We start from the raw sequence: 27,055 nt of genomic DNA on the forward strand, positions 1-27,055 counted from the left end.
TGCGTGTGGGTCTTGGTGAACTTGCGCAAATAAACTGTGTCGATGAGTGTTTCTCAAGTCTTTCTCCTTCTGTCTCCTGTTTTTTACAGAAACAGTCTCTCTCTATCTGTCAGTTCACACTCGATTCCAGATCCAGACTTAGAAGCAGCAGGGACTTCAGGCCAGCAAGGGAAACGGGAGGGCAGCAGCACCCGCGCTCTCAAACGCAGCTCCGCCTCAGAGCCCCACATCACCTATTTACCCAGCCCAGCCAAGCGGCCCAAAGCGTTGTCCAACCAGCCTTCCGTGAGCGCAGCCAGTGGGCCGTCGGCCCCCACAGCCTCATCTGAACTTACAGAGCCAAAGAAGGCTCCAGCATCAGTCAGCACTAAATCCAAAAAGAGAAGGTTAGCGGCTGAGCCGGCTCCCGCCACGTCCGGCAGAGCCCTGAGCAAGAAGAGCGCCTCGCAACCTGGCCCCAGTGGGGCCCCCAGCACCCCTTCGCAAAAGCGCAAGAAGGCAGACGCCGCCTCGTTGTCATCGTCGTCCTCCTCCCTCCCCAGCTCAAGCAGCGCGGCAGCACCCCTGCCACCCCGCAGCGAGGCCAGCCGGGCAGCCAAACCCACCAAACTGGCGTCCAAATCGGCCGCCTCAGCCAAAGCTGGGTGTAGCACCGTCACTGACTCCTCCTCTTCTTCTGCCTCTTCCTCGTCGTCCTCTTCATCCTCCTCCTCCGCCGTCACAGGCACCAACAGCTGTGCCCCTCAGGGTGCCCGGCTAAAGCAGGGCAAGGACCAGAGCAAAGTGCGACGATCGCGCTCTGCATCCTCCCCGTCCCCCCGCAGGAGCAGCCGAGATAAAGAGCAGAGCAAGGCTGCTGGCTCCTCTAAGTTTGACTGGACGTCCCGCTTTAACTCCAAAGTCAACCTGCCAAAGCCCAAACTGTCCCTGCCGGGATCAGCTAAGGCTGAGACCTCCTCCAAGCCTGGGCCCTCCGGACTGCAGGCCAAATTAGCAAGTGAGTGTGACTTTACATTGCTGGGTGCGTGACCTCATTATAAGTGCATTACTGTAAACATGAGTTTTCACTTCTTTTTTGCCTTCGCACAGACACGTCTATAATGTTTTCGCTTGTATTTGACAGCGTCACTGTGCTTAACTTTTATTGAGCCGAGAACATTCCCTTAATATTTTTCTTCTAATGATCAAGTTTATGCAGATTCTGCAGTGGAGCTGTGACAGAATTGGCCTGAAGGGCTGTGTGTAGGCGATCTTTTGAGACCGCAATGTATTTTAAGTGTTTGCGTTGCTTGTTAGGTAAAACGAATGCGCACACTTGAATTATTCTGCCGCCAGGCTTCAGATACAACATAAAGCGAGTGTGGAAAAACTTGAAAAACTTGTGCAGGCCAAAAGACTGAAGAAATCGATTTTGACCAGCAAATTGTGGCTGGTGTGACAGTTTTCTTTTTGTCAGAGTGTGCCTGAACGCATAATTTACATGTTAAAATAAAACCTTTTTCTTATGGGGAGGATGCCCCAGACCCCATCCCTTTTTACCTCTTCAGAGTTTGCAGGTCTGAATACAGTAAAACCATGCAAATTATGATGTGCAGGTTTCTTACTCTGATCCTTGAGCTCAAGGTTAATAACTTAAGCACTGTTAAGGGTCTTCACGAGTTCTACTCCTCAGTAATGGCACACTCAGTCCGTTTCTAACTCCAGTAACAGTGGATGGGGTTTGTGCTCTGGTCAAGGCAGGGGGAGCTAGCTCAGGTTTCAATCTAGTACAGTGCCAGCGTGCAAGGCTAAAAATACCAGCCCGCCTCTGCCTTACAGTATTGTATGGACAAGAGTCCTGGCTGGATGTATATGAAGGTAGGAAGGGCTTTTTCACTCTGCATGTGAGCCTTAGTAGAGTTTTGAAGCGTGAGAATGCTCAGAGATGGGGCAGAACGCTAGCATGTGTGGTATCTTGGATGAAGGTGGTTGGATGGTAGGATAGTGATACTAGTTGAATGATTTGTCTTGGATTCACTCGAGTTTGCTGTAAAGCGAGTTAGCTGGAGGTGTTTACCTTGGGTAAGAAAGGTCAGGTTGGGTATGACAGGGTCATTCTGGGTTGGTTAGGAAAGAAAGACTAATGTGAAGAGTCACGATAGGGCATGCGGCCAGGGGGCAGTGTGTTGCCCAGAATAGACCCTTGCTACTAAGGTTTGACCACCAGACTGAAGCTGTTGTGATTCATCTGACTTTAAAGGGAAAGTGCCATCGGTGGTCTTTTTCAGAAGGTTTGATCCGTCATTTTTCTCTTTCTTTATATGGTACAGGTGATTGATTTGACTGTTAATACCATATAAATAATTCTGTGATAATAATTCTTGTAGCTCAGTTGGTAGAGAATTGCATTAGCAGAGTGAAGGTCATGGGTTCGATCCCAGGATGAAATATATACTGTAGCTTGAATGCACTGTTGGTCGCTTTGGATAAGAGCAACTGCCAATTGCAAAGATGGGTCATCCCTACTATTCGGTGCCATTTCAGAGTAGGAACTTTTACAAAAAAAACTCAACTTTCCATGTTTCATCATTTCAGTTGAAGAAGGGCTTATTAAACTATAAGAAAAATATACTTCTCCAGGATATTATGGTGTTGACATTGTTTACCATGTGAGACCATTTGGGACTTCTGCTAAAATCTCAGCCACTTCCGCTCTCATAGCACTAAGAAAACGTTCAAATTTCGGCGAACTGACAGCACTATGGGTGAGCATTGTTAAGTGCTTCTGTGATCATGCCTGTAGTAAGTGCAAAAGTTCACTTTGCTTTTTTCATATTTGTTGATGTTACTTTGAAACGGATAGCCTGAAGTCCTTTAGAGTTGCGGTGATGAAATTTTCCCACCGGTTAATCGATGTGTAAAAACATCGGTTGTGCCGGTGACACCGGGGATGGGGGATTTTGCTGTGGGGTGGTCGAAGATGCGGCCCCGCGCATGACGCATTTTACTTTGTTTTAAAATAGCTTGAATTAATGGTGGGTTCAGTATCTTTCACAAAACTATAAAAATTACAATGACATTTGATTATATTAAACACAGACCTTACAAAACAAATAATCACAGCACACATCAAGCAAAAAATAAATAAGAAACAAAAATAAAAATCAATTACGTTAGATAAGTTGCCTATATTAACAAAATGAGTAATCACGGCACACATTGTGCAACAAATAAATAAATAAAAAACGAATAAGAACGGGTATATGAAACGAAAAACATTTGTTAAATAAGTAAATAAATAAGAAAGGAATACGAAACGAAAAACATTTATGTTTAAATGGCAAAGAACAGGCTTTTAAAAATTAGAACAAAAAGAAAATTAAAACTTAACCGGCACTTGATAACAGTGCTTACATATTCTACTACATGTTTTTTTGCCAGAAACGCCTCCATCGTCAGTCAGCACTTCACTCTCCTCAGATGATGAATAAAATCTAACTCCTGCTGCTGATCTTTGCTGCGACACTTGTTCCGCTTACGCTGAATGCAGCAGCCGTGTTCAGACGCGCAACTGTAGTTTGGTCTTTAACTAAACTAAGTAATTTATTACTATAAAAATTAAAAATGAAGTTGGGGCGGTGCCGCGGTGGATAAGTGTTGTAATCGGTAGGCGGGTGGAAAAAAAGTGCTTCTCCTTTTTGGTTGTCGATGTATGATGTTGTGTTTGAATAATTTGATTCACGTTGTTGATCGTAATCCTATGTGCATCCTGATGCGAAACACCATTGTTCCCTATGGCTCCGGATGTAACAGCCTGGCTGAGATGTTAGCGGCAGTACGTTATCGACCCATACGCATATACCCCATTTTAAGTGACCCCATTTTGCCTATCATTCCGTGCAAGTAAGCAGAAAAACATGCATAATATACTTTGATTTTATTTGATTAATCTAAAAAAAAAAAACACTGAACAGGGTGGACAGAGGTGAAACAGGGTGAAAACAACACAACAGGTTGGACAATAACAGGAGTGACATTTTATGCGAAACTCAGCCATTTCTACTCATATGGCGACCAACAAGCTAGTCAGGGTGACCTCGGATGAAGATTTTTATGTTTATTAACAATATTTCTCAAGATTACAAAAATATTGTTTCCTCTATAAAGAAGCATAACAGAGAGGACATGTTATTCTTTACCATATTAGTGAGCTATTCTGAAATTTTGAAGAAAAGTCATATAAAAGAATGATACTTGCTCTTCTTGTAGATGATTTACCTCAAATTTTATGCTACATCCTGAGAATTATGTGACTAGAGGAGCAACCAGGGGGCGTGGTCAGAGGGGTTACAATCAGAGTAACTGGAGGGACACTCATCTCAGGGACACAAATGTGTTTAACGATTTTAACAATTAAACATATATTAATAACAAAACATAACATATGCTGAGGAATATTAAATATATGGTTTTACAACACCAATGAAAAGTGTAGCATTTATTTGATTTTCTTAGTTACATTTGTAACTGAAGTTAAGCGTGCATGACTGTTGACATGACAGTTCAGCCTACTTGCATTAAAATCAGAGAAATTATTTTCAATTAAATTCTGAGTACATATCATAGTGTTCTATGGTGGAGATGGGTTAATTATATAAGAGAAGCTGTACGAAATTATTCGAATCTTATTTTTAAATAAAATATTCCACATTATGTCTTGAGGACTCAAACCAAATAGTAGGGATGACCCAAATGTAAATGAATGTATAAACATCAACTGATGGATATTCTGCAACACAGTATTTGAAAAATGTGACACCATGCCTGCTCTGCAAACTGTATATCAAAAGCTGAAGGGTTTGAAATTGAATGGTGCGTTAAACAAGCTTGCATAGTGCAGGCAGTGTTTCGGGCCTTTCTTGGGTCTGATGAGGAGCTGATGTTGTTCAATGCAGATGTGTGGTGTGATTTACTCTACACACAGTGCTGGTGGGATGACGTGCATGATGTGTTGGTTTCTGTGGCAACAGTCTCAACACGTGTACAGTATGTCAATGAGCGTCAGACTCAGTGATGAAGTAAATGTGGTTGTTATGGGCACCGGCCAAAGGTCAGATGGGTTAGCGCTGACCATTTGTTCCTGCTGTTTTTGCATCATATTTATTTTTGCCTCGCTATTTCATTAGGTTTACCCAATAGATGAGTCGGGATGTTTCTACCTTGGTCCAGAGGAAACTGGGTGTTTTGTAATGCGTTTTAGGCAGTTGTTGCTATTTATACATACAGTGAAGCTGCACGACGCAGACTTTGTGCTTTTTTTTCGTCTCACTGTATACCTTTTCTCATTTCCAAATTTTTCCAGAACCTGTTGAAGTTCATCCAGAAAAAACATCATCATCTATCCTATTTTAAAGGGGTCATATGGCACGAACACGTGTTTTTCTGTGTCTTTGGTGTGTTAGAAGTTGCCCATGCATGTATTAGACACGTAAAATTGCAAAATTAAAGTGTCGGATAGGGATGGGCATTTCTGATCATATTTCATTTCGAGTACTGGACAGGTTTGAAAAACGAGTACTCGATTAATTGGGGGCGGGGCATTAGAGGGGGCGGGGTGTGTCCCCCATACCATGGTGACACATACCAATTACAACACTGATACGAAAATTTATGTTAATAAAACTATAAGATTGAGTAAATAATTAAATCAACACTGTTAGATTATTAAATATTCACTATCAATGTTTTTGAAAATAAAGTAAACATTTAAAAGAAATAGCAGCGTGAGATGAAACGTCATCTCTGCCCTGTCACATTTCTGTCCGTCAGTGTCTGACGGTAAAGTCTCTTACGCTTGTCTGACATGTCTGTCTGATAGTACCACCTGACATTTTGTGTCCAAATATACTGGTGCGGAGCAGGGTGAGCGTTTTTAATCCATTCTTATGACCTTCAGCGCACGTTCACGTGGAGAAGAGGAGTGCTCGCTTTGCTCCGCGAGTGCAACGCGAGCTCAGCTTCCATGGGAATGGATTGAAAACGCTCGCCCTGCCCCACGAGCGGCGCGAATACAGCACTAACCCATTATAAACAGAAATTCTGTGCCCACTGGATTCAGCACAAAGAGATGCAACAAACATCCAGTTTCTGCCGCTCGCGACAGAGTAAGATGATAACCAGCCTGGTGTCAATAACAGTTGTCATTTCAGTAATAAGGGCGTTTTCAGTTCTGACACTTACAGGATGTTCGCTTGAATACGATTCCCTCTTATACAACAAAAGCTCGGGTTAAAATTTAGGTCTTAATTCATGGCCCATTTAATTCTACTTATCCTTTACCCAGAATCCGTCCAGTATAAATCCATAAGACAAAAGAATTCGCTTACATGAAAGATGTTTTGCAAAGTTGCAGTCAGTCACTTAGAAACAATGTTGTCATTTCAAATGAATGTATATATTTAGGTGCTTTTCATACCAACTACTGACTTTAGAAATCATTTTTGACAAATATGTATGTGATTTTGAGCTCCGTTAGACTCGACACTACTTTAGTTTGCCTAAAGACTAAAATACATCACTAATATGTGAACCGCTCATAAAACGTTGTGTATACTAACTAGTAGTTAATAAGGGAATTTGTGGGCTTGACACGGGCTTCTAAACAGATTTAGAAAATATAGAAAAGGAAGAATATTTAAAATAGTAAATTTATGTGCCCATTTGATTTGTTCATCATAGTGCGTTATGGTATTGACTTTTTTTATTCAAGGATACATGCCATGCTGCTTAAAATTGGTCATCTTATTTATTCAGCATTCAGCATCTTACTTAAACCTCCTGGATCTGAATAAAGGTTTTGTACTGTACCAATCCATCTTGTTCTGTATGATGTATCATTGTGGTGTGCTGGGGAGTGATGTAATGCTCTCTGTGTGTTTGAAAGCCACATGCTGTTCTCCTGTAATCTCTCTGAATGACTCTCTGTCCTATGATGACTGACAGCGCTCGGTGTGAAAGCATCGCTTTCAACTCTCTCTCTCTCTCTCTCTGTAGGTTTGAGGAAGTCCACTAAGAAGCGTAGTGAGTCTCCCCCAGCAGAGCTCCCCAGCTTTCGGAGGAGCACACGACAGAAGACCACGGGCTCTTGCGCCAGCACCAGGTACTCAAGTGCTTGCTTATGAAACGAGAAAACACGATTAAAGGAACTTACGTTTTTTACATCATCGATTCTCGTCACGAGACTGATTGTGACGCAACCTGAAATAACATCTAGCATGTCTTTAGAAGAATATAGCACGCCCATAAAAATAGCTCCGTAGTCCTATGGGATGCCATTATGGGCGTGAAGAAGCGATAAAGAATCAGGCCTGTGTTGTACACACTGTAGTCACGACCCTCTTTCATTCCTATTGTGTGTCCTCGATCTTATTTATTCATTTTTATTGGATGTATTATAGAGCTGAACACACACTCACTCCCTTCACGCTCAGCAGTGTTCTGTAGTAGGGTTGTCACGGTACCATAAACATGTCTTACGATACTATACCAGCTGAAGTATCTCGATACCAAGTAGTATCAACGATGCTGTGCCATATAATTCAAATATATACAAAAAACACAGATTTAGATTAAACATTTTGTATTTACTATAGTAAACTGTATTATACTTTGCACTAGAATATGTTGTTGTATTAACTGTAGTAATTGGATAAATTGTAGCAAATACATTTACATTTAGTCATTTAGTCAAATACTATAAATACTGTAGTATACTTAAATATTTACTATGATAAGACTCAAAAACACTAGTATCTATGAGTTTTAGTAGTTTACTGTAGTAAATACTAAAGTACACTAGATCATTTTTCACGTAGGAACTAATTCAAATGTTGGACAAATTACATTGATACAGCAGTCTTTATAAAGGGAAATATTAGGCTTACTTTAAATGCAGAACTAAAACGGCCAGTAGGTGGCGTCAATTTTCCACTGAGTTAGTGAATCATTTAACCAACTTGTTCAAATCGCCAATTTGAATCATTAACTTGTCCCAGACATTCAAAACACACATTCATTTTGCAGATAAACACCGCAAAAAGGCCGATGTAAGTGTTCAAATAAATATTAATGCGCATATGCAACATTAACTACGGTACTACCGTTTCAAAAATAGAGAGGCATCGCGGGTATTTTGAAGCTTTAGCATCACGATGCTACCGTAGCACCGGTACACCGTGCAACCCTATTCTGTAGTACTGCAGATGGGTGTTTCCGTTCTGTTACTCACTGTACTGGAACTTCCAGTCGGTTCCCAAGAGAAACTGTGGCATGTGTGGAAGGTCCTATTAAATGGATGAGTCTAGCTGAGAAACCTCATTCAGAATGCTTGAAATTCCAGTCAGTATGAAAGCGCATTCACAATACTTCAGATCGTTCACTTACACATTACAAAATGCTGAAACGTTATAGCACTGTACTGCTAATGATTGTTCATTTAAAAATATACTTGTATTCGCTTTTTTCTGTCTAGACAGTGTCGCATGCACAGACCTATAGAGGTTGTTAAGCGGCGGAGGCTCGGAGTGTAAAGAATATGAAATAAAGATGAAGCATGTGTATGTTTTAATGAAAACAAGAAACTTTGTCTTACTCTCTCTCGATTCTTCTCTAGTCGGCGAGGCTCAGGCCTGGGCAAGCGCGGGGCAGCCGAAGCTCGCCGACAGGAGAAAATGGCCGACTCCGACAACAACCAAGACGGGGCCAATTCATCGGCCGCACGCACAGAGGACACGCCACAAGGAGCGTCTGGTAAGAGATCAGCCCCCTGCGCGTTCAACTACCAACCCCACGACAATACACCGGTACACTCATGCTGATGGAAACTTGCATTCTTACACGCTTCAATTTCCCTTTTTGTCTTTCTGCTTCGTAGCGTCTAGCTCAGTGGCTGGAGCAGTGGGCATGACCACCTCTGGAGAGAGCGAATCAGATGACTCTGAAATGGGAAGGCTGCAAGGCATGTTTGCTTTTGCTTTTATTTCATTACAGCCCCGTAGCGCTATAACTGTTTCTAGGTTTTGTAAGAGGTAAAAGTGCACTGTATGACTGCAGATAAACCAAACTCGTATGCATGCGCGCCACTCATGTTTTCTTCAAGAAACCTCATTGTGCATTACGTCTCATGTTAAAAATGCCTCTCGCTTTCTCTTCAGCTCTGCTGGAGGCCAGGGGTCTCCCTCCACACCTGTTCGGACCCTTTGGGCCACGTATGTCTCAACTGTTTCACAGGACCATAGGGAGCGGAGCTAGTGAGTGACCTCAACTATGCGTTGTCTTTATATGTTTACACTTCTCATGACTTTTGTGCGTGTTCTCCTAACCCTCCGATCTTCTCTGTGTCCATCCAATCTTCAGGCTCAAAGGCTCAGCAGCTGCTACAGGGCCTGCAGGCAACAGGAGACGAATCCCAGCAGCTCCAAGCTGCCATAGAGATGTGCCAGCTGCTAGTGATGGGTAATGAGGAGACGCTGGGAGGTTTCCCCGTAAAGAGCGTCGTACCGGCCCTGGTGAGTGCATTAAATCTAGTCTACGTAGAAGCTTTGTCTGGCCACGAATCACTCACTTAAACAGGAAGAGACCAATTCCTTCGAATTCTTTTTCCTCAGTTACCAGTTAGACTGAACACCATTATGGCTTTTGTTCTTTAAAATGGTTAAAAGCCAGTAAGATAATAGATTTTTAAGTCAAGAAAGCACTTGCCAGCATGCATTCCATGGTTAGTACATGATCTGTGGGAGTGACGTCTGAAGTGGCGATCTTAGCATTGTGCCCTTAACCTCACATCTTGTCTTCTCTCTGCAGATCACACTATTACAGATGGAGCACAATTTTGATATTGTGAGTACTGTGGGTGGGCTTGTGTGTCTGAACAATGTGAAAGCTTAACAAGGCAAAATTATGTGAATCTGTCACCTGGCAATAATTCCATCCATTTATTCGCAGTCATTTTCTTTTGACACTTCGAACTGGAGAATAACGTAATGACAGCCCACTGCGTCTTTCTTTTCTGCAGATGAATCACGCATCTCGAGCCCTCACCTACATGATGGAGGCTCTGCCGCGCTCCTCGGCTGTGGTGGTGGACGCCATCCCCGTCTTCCTGGAAAAGGTCAATTTGGTCTCGCTGTTCTCTTGAACCCCGTCTAGCTTATATTGTGGGAGGACAAACATAATTGAACGGGATTTTTCTTCCTCTTGAGGAATAATACATAAGTAATGTAGATTGAAAAATGTTGGTAACAGAACAGCACAGCCCCTAATTCACTTCTATTGTAACCGATGCAAGTGAATGGGGGGCTGTTAACGACATTTTTCAAAATATCTTCTTTTGTGTTCTGTGGAAGAAAGTGAGTAAATAATGACAGAATTTTCATTTCGAAAGTAAACTACTCCTTTAAATGTTATTGTTGAATGGGTGTACTTTTGCATGCTTGTCTATGCGTATTCTCTGAAAACCTGCTTGTTCTCTGTGTCCAAAGCTTCAGGTCATCCAGTTTATAGATGTTGCAGAACAAGCCCTGACCGCCCTGGAAATGTTGTCGAGGAGGCACAGTAAAGCTATCCTGCAGGCTGTAAGCATCAACTGTTGAAGACAAACATTAGAAACAGTGACCGTCTCACTCAAATATAACGATTAGAGTGTCATCCAATCAGAGTTTGTGGGCCGTTTGTTCTCCTGAGCTAACATTGAAAGTGTCTCTTCACAGGGAGGTCTAGCCGATTGTTTGCTGTACTTGGAGTTCTTCAGCATCAACGCTCAGAGGAACGCACTAGCCATCGCCGCTAACTGCTGTCAGAGCATCACGCCGGATGAGTTTCACTTTGTGGCTGACTCTTTGCCCCTGCTCACTCAGAGACTCACACACCAGGTGATATGACCTGAAACATCTCATTTACACTTCATTAACATATGCACAGCACTCCTGTCACATCTGCATCTCTTTAACACCACGTGAGAATATGTTTACTGTAGTGTTACGGGTGTGAGATTCATCCCCGACCGACACATTCACATGACAGCTCAGCGTTGGATGTAACGGTTATGTCATCACCAACAGTGGCGTTTGCTGCATCAGCCCTCTGAATCTTGTTTTACAGGATAAAAAATCGGTGGAAAGCACATGTCTCTGTTTTGCCAGGCTGGTGGACAACTTTCAGCACGAGGAGGTGAGATTATGACACGCACATGCGTCAGCCAATGAGCGCTTTAGTGAAAATTGTTATTACATTTACATTGATTCATGTGGCAGATGCTTTTATCCAAAGCGACTTACAAGTAGGAGAGCATATAAACATTTTGTCAACACGCTAAACAGTACCGTTTGTTTACAAGGCCATGCTACTAGGAGGATTAAAGCTGGAGGAAGCAAATGAGAGAAGGAACAACAAGATATATGTATTTCTTTTTTTGACAAGACAGACAGTTATTATTGGTGAAGTGTGTATGAGGTCACTAAGCCTCTCCCTGTGTGTCGTTCCGTCACAGAACCTGTTACAGCAGGTGGCGTCCCGGGACCTACTGACCAACATTCAGCAGCTGCTGGTGTTGACTCCACCCGTGCTCAGCTCCGGCATGTTCATCATGGTGGTGCGCATGTTCTCCCTCATGTGCTCCAACTGCCCATGTCTGGCCGTACAGCTCATGAAGCAGAGTAAGTCACGTGTAGCGATTCACAAACTTGACATCAGTTGACTAAATAAAAACTTCATGAATTTATACATTTCGATGTTTTTTGTTTTTGAGAAAATGAACCGAATTAATTGACAATCTGCACTCCCTGCACGTCCACATTTTGTCCATTCTGTAGAATGCTAATGCCTGTTCTTGCAAATGTTGGGGAAAAGAGCAAGGGCAGAAGACTAAGGGCATCATGTGACGTGTGTATTTGTGAGTGAAGTTCGAGATGCGACCATGTGTGCGTGTTCTGTGTATGTGTTTGCAGATATAGCAGAGACGCTGCGTTTCCTGCTCTGTGGAGCATCTAATGGAAGCTGTCAAGAGCAGATTGACCTTGTGCCCAGAAGCCCTCAGGAGCTTTATGAACTCACCTCACTCATCTGGTACTTCCTGTTTGCTTTCCTAAACCTTTTCTCGATCTGTCTGGCTCTTATAGTAGCTCGTCGGCTTTCATACTCAAACGATTTTCACTGGCGATGAGCCAAGTGAACGTGCAAATTCACTGCCGGACAAAGATGGCGCTTGGTGAAAAACAGAAATACCCCGGTACACAAGGTGGCACTGCGCAACTTTATGCTTCTGACACTTGCTTGTCACACAGAAGAGTTCATCGGGCTTCCTCTTCGTCATTGTGTGCTCGGCAAGACAGTTTTGTTCCTGAGCGCCACCAAGTCGTGTTACTGTAACTTTAGCAGCTCACAGCAGCCAATCACATTGGTCGGCCAGTTTTTAACGTGTTGCGTCAAACCAAAAAAGGCGTTTAAAAAAAAAGTCAATGTTCACACTCACATTGGCACCCTCAACGCGCGCGATTATTGTCCCGGTGTGGACAAGCCCTTAGACTTAAAAACACCATTCTCTCTCTCTCTCTCTCTCTCTCTCTCTCTCTCTCTATTTGCTATAGTGAGCTGATGCCATGTCTGCCCAGAGAGGGCATCTTTGCGGTGGACGCCATGTTAAAGAAGGGCAGCGCCCAGACCACAGAGGGTGCCATCTGGCAGTGGAGAGATGACCGAGGTCTGTGGCACCCATACAACCGCATCGACAGCCGCATTATTGAGGTACGCTCAGCACTGTATGAATGTTGTTCATCCGGCCTCCGGAAAATCTCGAGGTTTACTAAATGTCTTGATTTGTCAGACTGCTCACCAGAATGGAGAAGATGAGATAAGTCTGTCCACTCTCGGTCGAGTCTACACCATTGACTTCAATTCTATGCAGCAGATAAATGAAGACACTGGCACCGCCCGAGCCATTCAGAGAAAACCCAACCCTTTGGCCAACCCTAACACAGGTACACAAACATTCTGGATCATTTCAACCTGACGCCTGTCAAAGTGTACATCGCTGCGATATTCTGAATGCTAAGAGACAGAAACTTGTGTCACAGTTCTGTCCTAAAGTGGATCCGCTCTCCCATCAGGTTTTAGCTTTATCCTCCCGCTCTGATTGTTTACAGGAGGTCACTTGGAGGTGCGGAGAGAAGATGCTCGTGCTCAGCTGTTGAAAGAGGATCCTGAGCTTGCTAAGTGTTTTATAAAGACTCTGTTTGGGGTTCTGTATGAGGTGTACAGCTCCTCGGCCGGGCCCGCTGTCAGACACAAGTGCCTTAGAGCCATCCTCCGGATCATCTACTTCGCAGATGCAGAGCTGCTTAAAGACGTCCTGCGCAACCACTCTGTGTCCAGGTCGGTTAAGAGCAAAGTGTGCATCTCTCGACCACGTTCAGCTTCTTTGCCTAAATGTCTTTGTTGGGCATGTTAGACTGGAAATAAAATGTTCTAACATTTCTGATAATCTTGCGTCTGCAGTCACATCGCTTCCATGCTGTCCAGTCAGGATCTGAAGATTGTAGTGGGTTCTCTGCAGATGGCTGAGATCCTCATGCAGAAGCTCCCGGATGTGTTCAGTGTTTACTTCAGAAGAGAAGGTATTAGATTGGTTTTGAGTATATGATTATACTAAAGAACGTTAGGAAATCACTGCTTGCGTTTGACCATTTCTTGTACTAAGTGTAGATATTTAGTAGTAGCTACTGTGAAGATTCTTTAGAATGCGGTTTTTAGTTTTCAGACTGATTCATGTGCGTTTGTTCTTCAGGTGTGATGCACCAGGTAAAGAATCTGGCCGAGTCCGAAGCGTTCCTCACCAGCCCTCCTAAAGCATGCACCAGCGGCACAGCTAGTCTTTGCACCACCACCATCACCACAGCAACCACTACAGCTGCCTCCAACGTCGCACCCGACCTGGGTTCCCCGAGCTTCCAGCACAGCATGGACGACTCGCTGGACCTCAGCCCACAGGGGTATGAAACACCTCACACAAGACCAGTTTGCTAGCCTGGTGCCGCACAGTAATTCAAGTTTCGAAACAAATCTCTGTTCTTCAGTAGGTTGAGTGATGTTCTGAAGAGAAAACGCCTCCCGAAAAGAGGACCAAGACGTCCCAAGTATTCCCCACCCAGAGACGACGACAAAGTGGATAATCAGGGTATACGAACTAATTCCTATCTGGAAGAAATAACGTATACATCATCACTTTCCTGGGTTTCTTATAGGGCTGCACGATTTATCGACAATAAACCGCATGCGATTTGGCGTTTGGCACAGTTTGTCCGTGATGTGCTGTTTAATGCTCCAGTGGGCACTCTCACGCACAAACTCCAAATATGCTGCGTCCCAATTCGCATACTATCCGTCCTAAAGAGTATTCGAAAATAGAATTAGTCTGTCCCAAATCGTAGTATGTTCAGAATGATGCACACTCTTCGGCTGATATTACCCACAACTCATTGCGAGTAGGTGGTGTTTAGTGACGCTTCACTGCATTAATAAAATTAAATAACTGAATTAACTAATTTAATAAATATAACAATAGAGTTAACATTACATATGAAACAACGAATGAATAAATGTGTGTGACAGTTAATGGCCACAATGTTGTCTAGGCAACAACGGCCACTTCCGTTTCCTGTTAGTATGTCCCAGGGCTTGCTTATTGTTTTGCTACACACTAAAATGCATATTCTTTTCCGTAACAAAAACAGTGCATACTTTAAGTGCACTGTATAAGTAGGCTAAATTGGGACGCAGCATAGGAAATGCCATCTTTCTAAATGGCATCACTGTTCTTCAAGCCTCCTCTGATATTTTCATGATAATAAAGTATATTTATAATGATGATGTTTGACGGGTGTTGCTTTTTCAAATGCACGTTATAAGCGTTTTCAGATGGCGCAGCATTATCTACTGATCACAGAGCCGTGCTTCACAAAAAAGCTGCGTATAAAAGCATAATCGCTGCCTTTGCGATGACATAATTGCTCTATCGAGATCGACTTAAGCACGATTACAACGGGAAGTGCGATTTATTACGCAGCCCTAGTTTCTTAAGATGATTCTGGGGGATTTAAAACCGTTTGGAGGGACTGCTACAAACTACTGTATCGTGTTTTACGTTTCTTTGGAGTGAGTTTTAGTTTGGATTGTGGCATGTGTGCGCACTACATAGTTGTTATCATAGTCGCCCACTGCTCCGGGTGTACGTGTGTTCACCACTTGCTGTGTGTTCACTACTCTCTGGATGGGTTAAAAGCAGAGGTCACATTTCGGGTATGGGTCACCATATCTGACTAATAGGTCACTTTCACGGTTTTTTTATTACATTGCTTTAATATGGCTGTTTTAACATCTTCTTCGCAGCTAAGAGCCCGACCACCACACAGTCTCCCAAGTCCTCTTTCCTGGCCAGTCTGAATCCAAAGACCTGGGGTAAGCTGGGGACCCAGACAAACAGCGCTAACTCTGAACCCTCACGCACGGCAGGAGTCAGCGGCCTGGCACGTGTGCCGCCCAAAGACTCGGTGTCAAATAACAGGTAAAGACTTCATTTTAAATATCGATCTCTGATTTCATTCTTACGATTTTCAGACAGAATTTTTCATCCTTTTGCTAATAAAGACACTCCTTTACATGCATAATAACATGAGACGTATAGGCATTACTAATTTAGGCAAACCGGTTTTGGTAGTAAACATAGTGTAAACATGAATAGACGTAAAAACAACAGAATTAGCATGCGTATCAGTAGTTTTGGATTACATGTGATTGTTAAATACAAAACTGGTGAATGCAAGGACAGCGTTGGAATCAAATGATTCCCTGTGGTTTGTTTAACCACTTGGTAATATTTTCCTACCAAATGAACATATTGACGTTGGTAGCTGTAAAGTGAACTGTTTTCCTCCTTTTTCAGAGATAAGATAAAGGCCTGGATAAAGGAGCAAGCCAGTAAGTTTGTGGAGCGTTACTTTAACTCTGAGAGTGTGGATGGAAGTAACCCAGCACTGAACGTCCTGCAGAGACTCTGTACTGCTACAGAACAGCTCAGCCTTCAGGTAACGCTGATACACAGCTGTCGTGTCTGTCTTTTATAATGCATTAGACTTCTATTACTGTAGAAACCGTTTACCTGGGATGTATTGAACTCCGTCGTCACACCGCATGCACGCGTTTCAGGTCGACAGTGGCGCGGAGTGCCTAGAGGAGATCAGCAGTATTGTGTCTGAATCAGACGTGTCGTCCTTCGAGATCCAGCACAGCGGTCTGGTGAAGCAGCTGTTGTTGTATCTGACATCGAACAGCGAGCGCGACACTATCAGCAGAGACGAGAGGATCAAGAGGTTCCTGCACGTGTTCTTCGGCTGTCCGGTGAGTTCACACTGTTAGCCAGGGCGCACATGGCTGTGTTTTTTGGGCTCTTTCGGTAGCAGTTTTCGTTCTCTGTTGCTCATTGTTTGGTATGGGATTCAGATACCAGGACAGGAACCTCTTGGGCGTTTGGACCTGACGGAGAACGGCCCACTGCTGGCACTGGTGCACAAGATGAATAACTGTCTCAGTCAGATGGAGCAGTTCCCTGTTAAAGTGCACGACTTTCCCAGTGGAAATGGCAACGGCAGCAGGTATTGTGTCATGTGGCGTTTCAGACCCAGTGATATTCATTCAAGTATATCGGATCGTTTCAACTTGTTTCTTCAATAAACCGAACTTTCTCTCTGTCTGCCTTGCACTTCCTGTGTTTCGGTTGAGTTTCTGTTTTCTGATGTTTGTTATTTGTGTTTTGCAGGGGTTCACAAGCACTTAAGTTTTTCAACACCCATCAGCTGAAGTGTCAGCTGCAGAGACATCCAGACTGCACTAATGTCAAACAGTGGAAGGGAGGACCGGTCAAGATCGACCCCTTGGCTTTGGTACAGGCCATCGAGAGATACCTTGTTGTTAGAGGTACACACACAAATCTAACCACGCTTGACTCATTTCTGTGGTGTTTGACTTGTAAGATGAGATGATTTGATTTGTCTCCTCAGGGTATGGAAGGATAAGAGAGGAAGATGAAGATAGTGATGATGATGGTTCAGATGATGAGATCGATGAGTCTTTGGTATGGAGAACGTCTCTGCTCAGTTTTTATTTTGAATCGTTTTTGAATCGAATTATATGAACTGTTACCCACAATCCATTTGATTTGTTTTTCTAGCTTCAATGCAGTTTTATTTCCAGTGATGAGGTCATATGATGACAGTGTAGCTTAATACTGTTAATACTATAATTTTATTCAGTATTATTAGTCAATATAAAACCTGCAGTGTTCTCCAAACAGTAAGCTATTGTTTAATTCCGGACATGGCTGAAGTGTACACTACCACTAGTGCTCATGAAGATTGAAGTCTTTTTACCCTCCAACTTAACCCCATGAACTTTGAACTCTTTCTCAAAGGCTGCCCAGTTTCTGAATTCTGGGAGTGTACGTCACAGGCTGCAATTCTACATAGGCGAGCACCTGCTGCCGTACAACATGACTGTGTATCAGGCCGTCAGGCAGTTCAGTCTACAGGCAGAGGAGGAGAGAGAGAGCACAGATGATGAAGCAAACCCTCTGGGACGGGCCGGCATCTGGACCAAAACACACACTATATGGTACACAATAAACTACTCGCTCACGCCCTTACAGGCTGCATGTTCATTCGTGTTTTAGGCAGCTTTCATAAATACGATACAGTTTGGTGTTCAATTACTTCTTTACAAAAAAAACCCTCATTTTGACTTGACCCTTTCTACCGGGAGACAGAAACGCAAGTGAATTCTTATCTTTTAAAGTGCGTCAATTCAACCCTGTTACCAAATTTACTTGAAGAAAAAAGATCAAACATTGTTCAAATACAGTACAATACCTTTCGGCGAAATTTGCCGTTTTGGATCCAAAATGGGTCATTATTGTGATTCGTGTAGATCCGATGAGTTTTTGAAAATGGGGTTGAGGGGGGTCTGTGAGTCTCTGGACGGGGTCGCGGTGAATGAAATTATGAGAATCATGTCCAGGTGTCGTGGTAACGATGTCAAATCACTAGCCAGTTTGCGGGTCATGTTTTGATGATAGACCCAGACCCAAGAAACATAATATGGGGTAAGTGCGTTAACACACTGTGACAACCGCTATCACCGCATTTACGGAGAAGCCCTGATGTGTAAACGGAATCGTACTGGACAACTAGTTGTCTGTCATGTCACCCGTCACTCCCCGTAACATTAAATGTGCTAATAAAAGCACGGAGCTGATGTCAAACTGCTTCTTAATGTTTTGCACAGCCAATCTATCTACAGCTGCGCTACAGTATAATGTGATCGTCTACAAGCGTTCATAGACGCCACAATGCAACTCCAGATGTCTTGTACAACATACATATGCATGTGAGTGTTGCGTTTGGTTTTTAGTACAACATTGCTGATAGTATCACACCTAACGTTGTTGTTACAATGCAACCTCTTGTGTAAAAATAACATTGAAATCTGTCACTATGGTTACAGGCATGCTGTGCAAATAGTATAACGTTAGGAGTTTGACAGTTCATTCATGTTTAGACTAGAGCTGTAACTGTAAGCTGTTGTGTGAACAGAGCACCTTGAAGTAAATGTGAAGAGTTCATTTGCAAAAACATTTTCATTTACTATGTTTTTTTATTGTGCATTCCAAGTACGATCATTTAAACAGTTGGATTGTTTTGATTAAGTAATAATAACTAAAAAAATACAGATAAGTAACAGTAAAAACACGATAAACATGATTTATGAAAATGAACAAAAACTGAGTTATCTGGTTTTGCAAATAAACTCTTCATGTGGTTGTCTATTCTAGCCACTTTTAGCAGACCGTGGACTGTTCTGATTATGTGCACTGAATAATATGAAATACAAATTGTAATAATTATATAACTATATATAATCTATGACTATATATAACATATAGTGTTGGGGGGGTCTGGCATCATTGTCACCTTTTTTCACCCCAATGAGTTTGCATCCCTTTACAGTTTAAGTTTTTTAAATGAGGAATTATTAATAACCAGTGTTTGGTTCTAAACTGTTTTAGCATCAACTTATTTTAACATAACCCTGTTACCCATTCAGCTATTTTTGGTAACGGGGTTGAATTCATCGCAAACTTCCAGTTTTTAATATGTTATTGGTAATCTGTAATATTAATCATATTGGTGATAAATGTCGAAGGTATAAGCCGGTCAGAGAGGATGAAGAGGGTTGTAAAGACGCCGTTGGAGGGAAGAGGGGCCGCGCACAGACGGCGCCTACTAAAACCTCCCCTCGAAATGCCAAGAAACAGGATGAACTGTGGCACGGTAGGAAGAAAACACTTGTAAAGTCCATCTACTCTTAACATCCAGCATTCAACGTGAACTTGATCAGAATCGCTATTGATTCAGACAACCCTCTGTATGTGTGTGTTTTTTTGCTGTTTTTAGAGGGTGTGTGTCCCAGCGTGACAAACCCGTTAGAGTCGTACCTCATTTCTGATCCTCCGGAGGGCATCACTTTTGATGATCCCTCCATGGAGGTGATACTGCTGCTGAGGGTCCTGCACTCCATCAGTAGATACTGGTTTTACCTGTATGATGTGAGTGTGAGAAACACACCAACATACACCTGTATACATACTGAAAAATATCTGAAGTTGTCATGTCTCAAGTCAACGAAAATTGTATTTCTAAGTATTATTATTATTATAAAGTATTATTACGTCACAGTATTCCTTTTGTTTTTATTCAAATCAACAAATTGAAATCAATATTTAATGTGCTACACAAATAATGATAGTCATTGAACATGTGAAATGCAAAATAACCTGACGTGTTTCTTACCTTCCTAACTGTTCGCCTGTGTGTCAGAATGCTGCGTGTAAGGAGATCATTCCCATCAGCGAGTTTATTAACAGTAAACTGACAGCAAAGGCCAACAGACAGTTACAGGATCCGCTGGTCATCATGACTGGAAACATCCCCACCTGGCTCACCGAGCTTGGCAAAACCTGGTACCGCAAACTCTTCACTCTCTCCGTCCATTACATCCCTGTCCTGTGTTTCTGTACCTTACAGCTCTGCTCTTCTCTCTTCTCCAGCCCATTCTTCTTTCCCTTCGACACACGGCAGATGCTCTTCTACGTAACGGCGTTCGACCGGGACCGCGCCATGCAACGCTTGCTCGACACCAACCCTGAGATCAACCAGTCTGACTCGCAGGACAGCCGCGTCGCTCCGCGCCTCGACAGGAAGAAGGTTGCCATGCAGTTCCTGTTACGGCTTTCAAATGCTGGGACTGTGTGTGAAATCACAAGTGTAAACTTGTTGCTGTTTTTCTGTAGAGAACGATAAACCGTGATGAGCTCCTGAAGCAGGCAGAGTCTGTAATGCAGGACCTTGGGAGCTCCAGAGCCATGCTGGAGATACAGTATGAGAATGAGGTATTGATCATGAACAGACATCCATCCATGAGGCAACACTGTCTCAACAACCAATGGGAGGACAAAAAAAAACCTTGAAGTCTTTTATGACCTAACGTCTGCCCTGTCTCTGCGTGTGTCAGGTGGGAACAGGTCTCGGCCCAACGCAAGAGTTCTACGCTCTGGTGTCTCAGGAGTTGCAAAGGGCTGATTTGGGACTTTGGAGAGGAGAGGAAGTGGCTCTCACCAACCCTAAAGGTGACTGACCATCATAGATATGTGGTGCATTTGTGTAAATCGTCTAGCGCTGTCTTTAATGTCTTTCTCTGTCTCTCCACAGGGAGTCACGAGGGAACCAAGTATATGTTCAGCTCCAGGGGTTTGTTCGCTGTACCTTTCGGACGAACTACCAAACCAGCTCACATCGCCAAGATCAAAATGAAGTTCCGTTTTCTTGGCAAGCTCATGGCTAAAGCCATCATGGACTTCAGATTGGTACGTTCACCCATACAGATGTACAGTTAGATTATTGGTAAATGTCATACTAACACTATAGACGGATTCAAAGCAACAACATAAACAAACGTTACTGCACATGCGGGCGTTCATGGACTGCCCTTAACTTCCGGTACACATTCACAAACAATAGAGTGCCTGTAGATTATTTCTGATAACAAGCAAAAGAAACCAAGAAGAACTGTTACCTGGCTAAACTTGTCTCTCCAGTATTTTGAATTTAGACTGCGATACCAATCTCAACCGCTAGATGTCACTGTATCATACGGTTTCTTTAAATGCGACCGAACTACAGGACTCATTTAACAAATTGTTTATTCATTCAAATTTATATACAACAAAATTCAACAAATCGTTTATTTCATACAATTATTATACAATAAAATAATATAAATGAATGTTAACATAAATGAAATAATATATAAATAGTTATATTATTAGACACTAGCCAGACCGAAAGTTTACTGAAGTCCAGGCTTACGTCCGATGAAACGGTCTATAGAGTTCCTGCAGGTTATCTCTGATAGCAAGAAAAAGAAATTACATTAGCTAGCAAGTTAAAAGTATGTCTAGCTAGTATTAGTTTGGGTTGCCATTATAAGAACTGTTAAATGTGACAAAGTTAGACGACCCATTCAACAAATAGTTTTTTATACAATTATTATACAATAAGACATGAATAGAAATTGATTAAACTATAAAAAGTTATATTATTAGCCACTAGCCAGACCGATAAACAAACAGACCTGAAGTTAACTCTGCGTCTGATAAAACCATCTATAACACTAGAAATGTTGATAAATTTGTAATAAATCAATTATTTGTTTTCAATTTGCAATAAATAGATCAATTTCTAGAGATTTATACAAATGTATAATTTATTACAATCTAAGGGTCATTGACGGGCAAGAATATTTAAAATGCATGTGCCAGGTTATTAGAAATGTGTTCTTTTATTCATGTTTTTTCCCTACATTTTTTCTTTAATATTTTATTATTTATTATTGGCACAGTTGCTGTGTGATAGTTAGGTTAACATCGCCTTATATTTGCGTGTCTAGTTGGATTTGCCTCTAGGTTTGCCCTTCTATAAGTGGATGTTGAGGCACGAGTCGTCAATCAGCTCTCATGACTTGGTCAACATCGATCCCGGTGTGGCCAAATCCATCCAGCATCTGGAGGACATCATCCGCCAAAAGAAGAGAATCGAGCAGGATAGATCACATGTGAGCCCTGACTCTGACCTCTACAAACACATAGTATGCAACCAAATCTCTGCATCATTAAAGTTGTAGTTCACTTTCAAACTGAAAATTCTGTCATCATTTACACGCCCTCTTGACGCTTCAAACTTGTTTGACTTCTTCTGCAGAACACAAAAGAAGATATTTTGAAGAATGTTGTTAACAGCCCCTCATTCACTTGCATTGGTTACAGTAGAAGTGAATGGGGGGCTGTGCTGTTCTGTTACCAACATTTTTCAAAATATCTTTTGTGTTCTGCAGAAGAAAGTCACACAGGTTTGAAATGACAAGAGGGTGAGGAAATGATGACAGAATTTTCATTTTGAGAGTGAACTACTTTAAGCTCCGGTGTGCAACATATGACAAATAAGTGTCCTTGTGTCGTTCAGACGCGGGAGACCCTGCAGCAGGCCTTGGAGAGTCTCAACATGAACGGCTGCTCAGTGGAGGATCTGGGGCTGGACTTCACTCTGCCCGGATTCCCCAACATCGAACTGAAGAAGGGAGGCAAAGACGTGCCAGTCACCATTCACAACCTTGAGGAATACCTCAGAGTAGGGAACTAAATAACCGGTCACCCTAATCTGTTTTTGTGGTGTGAATTTCCCGTTGTAACTGTCCCTGCTTTATTTGACTAGTTGGTGGTGTACTGGACCCTCAATGAGGGCGTGTCACGGCAGTTCGAGTCTTTTAGGGAAGGATTCGAGTCTGTGTTCCCTCTTCATCACCTGCAGTACTTCTATCCTGAAGAGGTGAGTATTGTCTTATAAACTGTACAGAACACATAAGCAAATACTGGGAAAGTTAGCATTTTCGAGATTTGCTGCTGATATTTAGTTTATTCTTCCTTCGCTTTCTCTTGCACAGCTGGATCAGTTATTGTGCGGCAGTAAGTCAGAGTCGTGGGATGTAAAGACGCTGATGGAGTGCTGCAGACCGGACCACGGCTACACGCACGACAGGTACCCAGTCACACTAACGCGCGTTTAAAGGGGTCAAATGACACGGCTAAAACGAATATTATCGTTTGTTTTAGATGTAATGCAATGTGTATACACGATTTAAGGTTCAAAAACGCTGTATTTTCCACATACCGTGCATGTTTGTATCTCCTCTTTGCCCTGCCTCTCTGAAACGCGCAGATTTTTTACAAAGCTCATCGCTCTGAAAAGTGAGGTGTGCTATGATTGGCCAGTTAACCAGTGCGTAGTGATTGGTTGAATACTTGCAAGCGTGTGACGGAATTGTAACGCCTCTTACCATATTTGGAATATCAGGTTCCAAATAAGCATGGGGCGGAATGATATATTGACGGTATGATAACCTTTACCAAAAGTGACACGGTTTCACGGTATTGCAATTACAACACTAAAATGTATTTTCAAATGTCTGCGTATACAAACAACAACTTTTCAACTGGACACAAATACATTTTATTTTAAACCAACATTCGTAGAACATATATGTCAGGTAAAAATAAAGCCTTAAAATTCTAATACTCTTTCAAAAAATGTATTTTTGTCATAGCGTATATATAAGTTCCTAAACATCAAACATTGCATTACATGACTTAATTATGTATTTTTGTGTAAACGCAGCTCATACCTTAGAAACGGTATCACAGAAAAGTTTAGTGGTTTTGAAACCTTGACTCTTTCAAACCTCGGTATACCTTGGAACCGGTATTCGGCCCATGCCTAGTTCCAAAGCAATTGTACTGACAGGTACGCCCACCTTACTTGCGTATACATTGGGCGGTCTTAGTCAAATCATACCACAAACTGACATAGATTTGTGGGGGTGTGGTTACACGAGGCGTTTCAGGCAGGTCTGGGTGAGCATTCGCTTTTAGATAGAATGCATCTTTTGTTCGACACTTTTATTTTTGCAATTTTATGTGTGTAATACATGCATGGGCAACTTATAACACACCAAAGACACAGAAAAACACGTGTTCGTACCATATGACCCCTTTAAACACAGATGAGAATGATAAATGAGAGAGATTTTGTTGTTTGTGTGTGTAGCCGTGCGGTGCGGTTCCTGTTTGAGGTTCTGAGCAGTTTCGATGCAGAGCAGCAGAGACTGTTCCTGCAGTTCGTCACAGGGAGCCCCAGACTTCCCGTCGGAGGTGAGAAACCATCTCAACAATGTAACGTTTCTGCAGAGATGCGTTCTCCGCTCACCCGATCTCTATCTTTCAGGATTCCGGAGTTTAAACCCCCCTCTCACCATCGTTCGGAAGACGTTCGAGTCGACAGAGAACCCGGACGACTTCCTTCCTTCCGTCATGACGTGCGTGAACTACCTGAAGCTGCCGGATTACTCCAGCATCGAGATCATGCGCGAGAAACTGTTGATCGCCGCCCGCGAGGGCCAGCAGTCTTTCCACCTGTCCTGATCTCACTTCCTGCACCCTCTCACTCAGAAATGGCCTTCAATCGACTCACTGCAGAACCACAGAAATCCTGACTTCTTCCTTAGACTTCCTCTTCTTCCTCTTTCATTTCCCCCCACCCTCCCGTTTTTGTTTTGTTTCGACCACTCACATCGAGGCAAAATATGTACAGCCTACTTGTTTAAAGAAAAGCAGCTTGCAGAAACCTAAACCATAGAGCGTAAGAGACTTCCTTTTGACTCCCAAGCCGGAGGAAAGGGTGTTATGCGACTCATCGGATTTAAAAAGAAAATGAAAAAACACTTTTTTTGTAAGAAACATTAAGAAGAAAACACTCAAGAGCAGATTATTAAAATATATCAGTAGTTGAGAGATGTCCGGAAAGAGGGGGAAAAACCTGGGTGATGTTTTAAAACTCATTGACGTGTGGAGAAAAAAAGGGATGTTTTCTTTCTCTCCTGTTGGATGACATCTTCACTGTGTGTTCCTGTTGGGGAGGGGGCGTTCATCGAGCAGGCAAGGGTTCCTATAGCTCCAAAGATCATTTGTACAGACAAACATTTGCAGATTTTGCTTATTCGACACATTTGATAGAATAGATGTGTGCTCTCCTGCCCAGTTTTCCCCCATGTTCTGTATTATACCCCACCGAGTCTTGTTGCATTTTGGTTCCACTTCATTTAATTTCTCTTTCCTCTCGTGTGTCGTTTTTCTTTTATTTGAGAGAATTTTTTCAAAGAGAGTTCCAGTTGGCTGAATGCGGGTAGCGTTGGAAGCGTAGTATCTTTATTATAATATTATTATAATTATTATTATTGTTTTGTTTTTTAACCCAAGTTGAAATAGTTTTCTGGCCAATATTTCACATCGAGTGTCTGCTCTGTTGAAGAGATATCCATCGTGTATGGTTCTAGTAGTGTGCCTCTGCTGGACTTCTGGGGGACTTGAGGTCTTATTGACGGGCCTGCTGAAGTTGCTTGGCTGACGAAGCCGGGCTCTAATCCCATTATGTAGCCGAGCACAAGAAATTCATTTAAAAGAATTGGCTGGTCTTATTTTATGGTTTCACGGCCAGATTGCATTTCAAAAAAGAAGAAAAAAGTCATTAAATGATATAGAGTTTATATGCAGTTTTCACACCCGGTTTGAGGTGGCTGCCTTTTTTTTTTTAATTTTCTATTGTTTCTGTTTTTCCTCTTGCTGTAGTTTATTTTTGCACTGCTGGCTTGGAACAAACCGTGGTGTGCACTGCAGTCTGTGGCCAGGAGGAGGCTCCAGTGTTTGCTCTCCTGTCCTCATCGTTCATGTGCTGGTTTCTAAGATCTGCAATAATTTACTGCATCAGGTTCATGTTTTTACCTGAACATAAATAAAGTAATTGTTTGACTCAGTCTGGCCTCTTACTGACCCAGCAGCAGTGTGTGTGTGTGCGTGCGTGCGTGCGTGCGTGTGTGTGTGTGTGTGTGTTTTAATACTGGCCAAGTGTTTCATTTAAAGCTCCAGTGTGTAATTTTGTGGGGGATGCATTGACAAAAATGCAATATAATATACATAACTATGTCTTCAGAGTATGTATGAAGACCTTACACAATGAAGCATTATGTTTATGAACTTAGAATGAGCAAGTTCTATCAACATACAACGTGGGTCCCCTTGCATGGAAGTCGCCATATTGTTTCTACAGTAGCTCTAAACGGACAAACTGCTCTACAGAGCGCGTTTTGTAAATACAACATTTCCTTCGGCAAAGAAGCGATTTACGAAATTTCTTACACTGGACCTTTAAGTCAAATTCTTGAAAATCTTAAAAGAGATAACATTCACTGATAATGTCAGATTGTGGAGTTAGTTAGCCGTATACTATTGTACGTTTAGCTACAACTTCAGTTTTCAGAAGGAACCGGCGAGCTCGGAGCCCGCTCCCTGGACAGCACGCCATACGCATATCTTACCTACCCCTGCTATCAGCATTATCCCTGCCATCATTATTATTTGCATTGGCGAACTCGTGAATAACGTTTACATTTCTCAACCAATTTCAATGGGTTACAGTATTGTGGACCCACATTAAAATATGTAAAGGAAAAACTGCTGCTACTGGAGCTTTTTAACTTGTTCAATTAAATTCTATGTAGTGCTTTTTTTGCAATGTTCGAAGTGTTTCAATGCCGCTTTACAGGAAAAAAACAGGAGGAAAATAAGTGTAATTTAAGAAAGAGCACACTGATGCGCACGGGCTTCTGCAATCTTGAACATAATTACTATATAGGGAATGGCAGATTTTTTAATATTATTTTCGAAGATTTAAAATCATGAAACTATTCCAATATTTATTTATGTAAATGTAGTTTATGAGGACACAGAATTTGAATTATGGTTTTATCGCGCTCA

General features: G+C 42.4%; 1 protein-coding gene across 3 annotated transcripts in view; it reads left to right on the forward strand.

Moving 5' to 3' along the window:
- Positions 1-26,054, forward strand: part of trip12 (thyroid hormone receptor interactor 12) — a 70,524-nt gene extending 44,470 nt beyond the window's left edge. For 2 of the 3 annotated variants that reach the window (XM_057347412.1, XM_057347413.1), the window contains 39 exons: positions 90-997; positions 7,033-7,138; positions 8,651-8,787; positions 8,912-8,995; positions 9,192-9,287; positions 9,394-9,545; positions 9,841-9,876; positions 10,052-10,147; positions 10,518-10,610; positions 10,746-10,907; positions 11,137-11,205; positions 11,525-11,690; positions 11,982-12,099; positions 12,621-12,777; positions 12,857-13,010; positions 13,176-13,404; positions 13,528-13,646; positions 13,817-14,021; positions 14,106-14,206; positions 15,418-15,592; positions 15,971-16,112; positions 16,234-16,425; positions 16,528-16,679; positions 16,844-17,001; positions 17,085-17,158; positions 17,495-17,694; positions 19,282-19,409; positions 19,533-19,684; positions 19,956-20,098; positions 20,186-20,342; positions 20,429-20,527; positions 20,650-20,764; positions 20,847-21,001; positions 22,084-22,248; positions 22,656-22,820; positions 22,905-23,018; positions 23,134-23,228; positions 24,294-24,397; positions 24,471-26,054. In XM_057347412.1, the coding sequence (XP_057203395.1) occupies positions 90-997; positions 7,033-7,138; positions 8,651-8,787; positions 8,912-8,995; positions 9,192-9,287; positions 9,394-9,545; positions 9,841-9,876; positions 10,052-10,147; positions 10,518-10,610; positions 10,746-10,907; positions 11,137-11,205; positions 11,525-11,690; positions 11,982-12,099; positions 12,621-12,777; positions 12,857-13,010; positions 13,176-13,404; positions 13,528-13,646; positions 13,817-14,021; positions 14,106-14,206; positions 15,418-15,592; positions 15,971-16,112; positions 16,234-16,425; positions 16,528-16,679; positions 16,844-17,001; positions 17,085-17,158; positions 17,495-17,694; positions 19,282-19,409; positions 19,533-19,684; positions 19,956-20,098; positions 20,186-20,342; positions 20,429-20,527; positions 20,650-20,764; positions 20,847-21,001; positions 22,084-22,248; positions 22,656-22,820; positions 22,905-23,018; positions 23,134-23,228; positions 24,294-24,397; positions 24,471-24,667 (6,070 nt within the window). In that variant the 3' untranslated portion in view covers positions 24,668-26,054. Of the gene's footprint in view, positions 1-89; positions 998-7,032; positions 7,139-8,650; positions 8,788-8,911; positions 8,996-9,191; positions 9,288-9,393; positions 9,546-9,840; positions 9,877-10,051; positions 10,148-10,517; positions 10,611-10,745; positions 10,908-11,136; positions 11,206-11,524; positions 11,691-11,981; positions 12,100-12,620; positions 12,778-12,856; positions 13,011-13,175; positions 13,405-13,527; positions 13,647-13,816; positions 14,022-14,105; positions 14,207-15,417; positions 15,593-15,970; positions 16,113-16,233; positions 16,426-16,527; positions 16,680-16,843; positions 17,002-17,084; positions 17,159-17,494; positions 17,695-19,281; positions 19,410-19,532; positions 19,685-19,955; positions 20,099-20,185; positions 20,343-20,428; positions 20,528-20,649; positions 20,765-20,846; positions 21,002-22,083; positions 22,282-22,655; positions 22,821-22,904; positions 23,019-23,133; positions 23,229-24,293; positions 24,398-24,470 lie in introns of all 3 variants that reach the window. The other variant, XM_057347411.1, reaches the window with a different exon arrangement.
- The last annotated feature ends 1,001 nt before the right edge of the window (positions 26,055-27,055 follow it).

Source organism: Triplophysa rosa, linkage group LG12 (assembly GCF_024868665.1).
Source record: "Triplophysa rosa linkage group LG12, Trosa_1v2, whole genome shotgun sequence".
NCBI classification, from domain to species: domain Eukaryota; kingdom Metazoa; phylum Chordata; class Actinopteri; order Cypriniformes; family Nemacheilidae; genus Triplophysa; species Triplophysa rosa.